The 4,632-nt window shown below is 35.4% G+C and overlaps 1 protein-coding gene across 1 annotated transcript in view; it reads left to right on the top strand.

Moving 5' to 3' along the window:
* Positions 1-3,923, top strand: part of LOC101860449 (uncharacterized protein DDB_G0271670) — a gene marked incomplete in the record, with an annotated part of 20,609 nt that extends 16,686 nt beyond the window's left edge. Inside the window, 1 exon segment of the mRNA XM_013088837.2 lies at positions 154-3,923. Within this exon segment, the coding sequence (XP_012944291.1) occupies positions 154-406 (253 nt within the window).
* Between the last annotated feature and the right edge of the window lie 709 nt (positions 3,924-4,632).

The following is a 4,632-nucleotide window of genomic DNA, read 5'->3' as shown; positions in this document are numbered from 1 at the left end:
CCTAAGAGCTCAGAGAAAAAAATGCGCTCATATGACCTTATGCAGTTGCGAGCACTGTTAAACCCTCTACTATTAAAAAAAAAGAAAAAAAAGAATGAGTAATAAAATCACACAGCATATGACTCTTTTTTTTTTTCATTTTACACCCTGCAGACAGAGGAAAACAGTCCCAAAGAGCAGCACTAAGGGCCTTTTTCTGGGGAATGACCCCTACCTTGTGGAGGATGTAACTGACAAGATATTCCCCACCCTCACCCTGGAGGGCTCCAGACACCTGTCAGGGGGAGGCAACACATCCTTACAGCTCATCACTCTGAAGGAAGGGGACAGAACCGTGACCCTCCCCTCCCTCAGTATGGAGCAGAGTTACCCCCAGATGCTGTCTGAGCTTGTGATGCATATTTAATTTAATTTACGATGGCGTGTTCGCACGTTTGTTTCACGTTCTGGTTTCTTGCTGGTGCAGTTAGGCGACCATTATTTTGAATTCATTATAATAAGTCTGTTTGACTGCGAAAGGGTTGATTTTTTTTTCCTAGTAGGTCAGGATAATTCAAATAGTCGTAAGACAACAGGAGTCAGAACCGCTCTCTATCGGTTGGGTACCACCACATATAATCCGTAACCTTTTTTGGCACTGAAATAGAATGTTTTTGGGTTTTTTGCACCTACTGCAATATTAGTTTACAGTTAAAATTGCAATTGTCCAAGAAGTCCTCTCACTGTCGAGGATCAACGTAGTTGTCTTGGACAGATGAAAATCTTGGACTGCACCATTATGATCGAGAAAAAAAGTGGGATGTGGTCTTTTGTACAGGTGATTGTCTTGGACACGTAGCCATTAGAGAAGGTCCGACTGTATATATCTCTATGTTATGCACATTTGACCCTCAGATGCTCTGCTGTTAAGTGCTCACCTTGAGACTATATGTGTATATATTATGGGTATCTAGGAAAGACTTGGCCCTTTAAAGCACTGTGATTTCCTGAACCAATAGAAGCAATGGCATGCTTTTGAGTCGCCTAATGATAACTGCTACATATACAATACTGTATATTGAGGTGTGTTTTCGAATTTAAAAGGGAATAAAAAGTGCATGCACACAGGCATAGCTCTCTTAACAATCTGTTAGTACCCAGATTATTACCAGAAGATTATCAGTTTACACGGTAGGGCCTATACTTAAAAATGGACAGACTTTCGAATTCAAAATTTTAGTCGTCTAATAGTGCTTTTAAGGTAATTTGCACTGCGTGTCTTTTATGATAGAGAATTCCTTCCTGTTGTTTTAAAGAGAATGTGTGCACATTTATATGGGCATGGGGTTTTATCTTTCATTTTTATTTTTATCCAAGGCCCAAGTCTAAAAGATGCAAATGCATTAATCACAAGGTCTGTGTTTTGACTCAAAGCAAAAAAAAACTGCTCATTTAAATACAAAATCCAGAAATGTAAATTTGAAGGAAAAAAATGTTTTAAAGCCTCAAAATTTAGTTTTCTGCTCTTGGTCTTTGATCTTGACAATATTGAGCTACTCTTTTCCTGCCTGGGTCTGTTCAACTTTCACAAGTGTCACAGCTTCCGCAGACTTTATTTTCTAGGTGCTAAAATAAATGTTTGAATTTTGTTAGATTTGTTCAGCCTTTGTGCAATCGATTACTGACTAATACATCTGTCACTAGTAATAACATCATTGATCATTTCAGTGATAATATAGCCAATTGATTCAAACAGGAAATTAGTTTGAAAGCATTGAGATAGATTTGAAGTTTCCCAAATCATCAAGGATTTTTAAAAATCTTTCTATATATTGTAAAGGTTCAACATCAAAGACTATGTGACAGCCAGTTGGCTTTTGAGATACCGAAGCCTTTCTTGGTTCTGATTTTACTTCTTTTTTTTTTGTTAACCCTTTGTCCTTTTTGCCCTGCTTCCAAGACGGAAAATTGAGCTGGATGATTGTCCAAACTTTCAATTATCAATATATTATTTTTACATCAAATAGGTTTCAAACTATCCATTTATATCCTTCCTTAGTTCAGTTTAAAGTTTTTGTTTGTAAGATTTGTTTAATTTATGATACGAGTCGAACTCTAAAATAGAGCTGGACAGATAAAAATCATGGTTAAAATCAAATCAGTAATGCAGGCATATTGTTCAGCAGTAAAACTGCTCGGGGATTTTTGGGGTTTAAACTTGGCTTCCATTTCATGAAGCTACAATATTATTCAAGAACCATCATGCAAAAGACCATAGCAAAGAGTCTGTACTATAAGGAACAAAAAACCCAAAACAAATTAAATAATGTACAATACAAGGGGCATAACCATATAAATACTTTTATTCTTGCCTCAAGTTTTACAAAAATGTAATCTCCTTTATCTCATCCTCCTCACATCTATAAATTATAATATATACATAATGAAGGGAATAAAGTTCAGCTCACAGTGAGCCTAGCTTATAATGAAAGCGGGGCAAAATTGGAAATTCAAAATTTCTTGCCTTAAAAAATATCCCTATTACACCAAAAGAATAGTAAGGCATACCCTTACACCTTTGTGGATTCCAACACCATATTGACCATAATATCTCTTGTTTGGAGCACATCAAGGAAGTCGAGATCTGAAGGGAGGAAAGCATTACTTGGATATTCTTTTTCCTCTATGTCTACCGTCAAGGCAAAGCTTTATCAAGCTTACGGCTTTAAGATCATCTGTCAAGGTATGAGACTCTTCTTCATGGGTTAGATTGGTCATACCAGTTTCCAGTCAGGTGTTCTAAAGGACAAAGGGTTAAAAGTGTGTAAATGTCAGGAAAAAGCTGTGACTGTGATACAATGACAATATGATAATGACATGAATGTTTACTTGTTGATTCACAAATTTTCTATTTGGTGTCACTGAGTGCTTAGAGACACATTCCTACTTCCAAACATTCCACTGTAACATACTGCAAAGTGTACGATATTGTAAAACCAAGCTGTACTTATTTATTCTATCTTGTCCGTTTTGTCATGTAACACTTCTGACTTCTAGGAGTCAGATTTCATTCCATTTGAGAAAATTTAACTTAATATTTATTGTACTTACTTCTCATATATATTATTATCTTTCTTGTCTGTTAATTGTTGTTGTTCAAGTTTATTGTATTTTTTTCACCTATAATGGATCCTATATTTGTATATGAAGTCTGAAATGTACACAGAATTTGAAAACTTGCCAACTAGTGTCCAATTGTGTCTTTTATGAGCGGGTGAATTTTGATAAGTAAGATGAAATAAAAGGCCAATTTCATCAGTCCTTATGGGGAAAATCATTCGCAGTGACATTTATACACAATATAGGCCTACATACACACATACGTAAGATAATTTATCCACATCGCACAGAAAACAAAATTTCACAAATACAGATATAGTCAACACTCCCTTGCAGTTTGCCACTGTGCAGTACCCTGTTTTTTGCTCTGCTTCCATACGAGAAGTGTTAAGAACTAGAGCAAGACAAAGGAGGAGCTGTAGGGTGCTGTGAGCTGATTGTTATCAGCACTGCAATATAGACAACACTTTTGATTTCTCTTGGTTCGCATTTCTGGTTTCGAACACAAGCTATCAAGAGAGTCACAAGGCGTTGTCCTCAAGCTATTTCGCTACCTTGGAATTACAAAGTTCTATCTGACATTTTTGGCCATTTTGACTCACTAAGACCATGTGGTCAGAAACCAAATGTTCTATCTGCTCTATCAAAATTGTAAGACTATTCGGATTTTTTTTCGAGATATTCAAAGAATTATATTCGAATAAGCTTGACACTATTTCAAACTCAAAATCGCTTACGCCAAATTTCTCGAAACTAGGTATTGAGCAGATAGAACTTTGTAGTTCTCAGGTAGAGATTTGTGTTGATAGTCCTCAAATGAGTGTAGAAAAGAAGAAAAAAATTCGACATCTGTTTGTTTCCAACCGCCATATTATTATGGGATTTCTTCAGGGATGTCGACCTAGGTTTAAAGTATTTCTTTTATGTTTTGACATAAACAAAGAAGAAAGGTAATGGTTGAAGCTTTGTATTTTTTTAAATGATGTAATAGTTTTTGTAATATATGGTGTTATTAATGAATTATTTGGATTATTTCAAAATAAAGAGTCCACTTAACTTGCAGCAATTAGAAAAAAAATTCTGTGATAATATAGCTTGCAAAGGCATTGGTCATGGCTTGTTTTTCGCCCAGAAATTAAACTGATATTTTCTTTGAAAACATTCAACAATGTGATATAAAATCAGACGGTGACAAACTATTGCTGTTGTAATACAGAGAAATATGAATATTACTTGTATATAAAGGCCAGTTCACTTACATCTATTTCTAAATATTACAAATGAATTGGTTGAGTCAAAAGGATCTATTTACTATTGCAGGTGTAGTATTTATGTACAAATAAATGTCTTTTCACCTAACTGTGATAGAGAAGGTACTGTTTCCTGTACTTCGAACCAGGTCTCTCCCCATCCCCCCCCCCCTCCCTGAAGATTGAAGTATTTCGAATGTTTTTATGCTAGCTTTAGGAACACATTTATCCTTTACCTCTCTCTGTAAGCATTAGTTTGTCTGCTTATTTATTTGTCTTTTAA

Source organism: Aplysia californica, unplaced genomic scaffold (genome assembly GCF_000002075.1).
Source record: "Aplysia californica isolate F4 #8 unplaced genomic scaffold, AplCal3.0 scaffold00818, whole genome shotgun sequence".
NCBI classification, from domain to species: Eukaryota; Metazoa; Mollusca; class Gastropoda; order Aplysiida; family Aplysiidae; genus Aplysia; species Aplysia californica.
The sequence above is the reverse complement of the archived record's forward strand: the minus strand, read 5'-3'. Positions and strand labels throughout refer to the sequence as shown.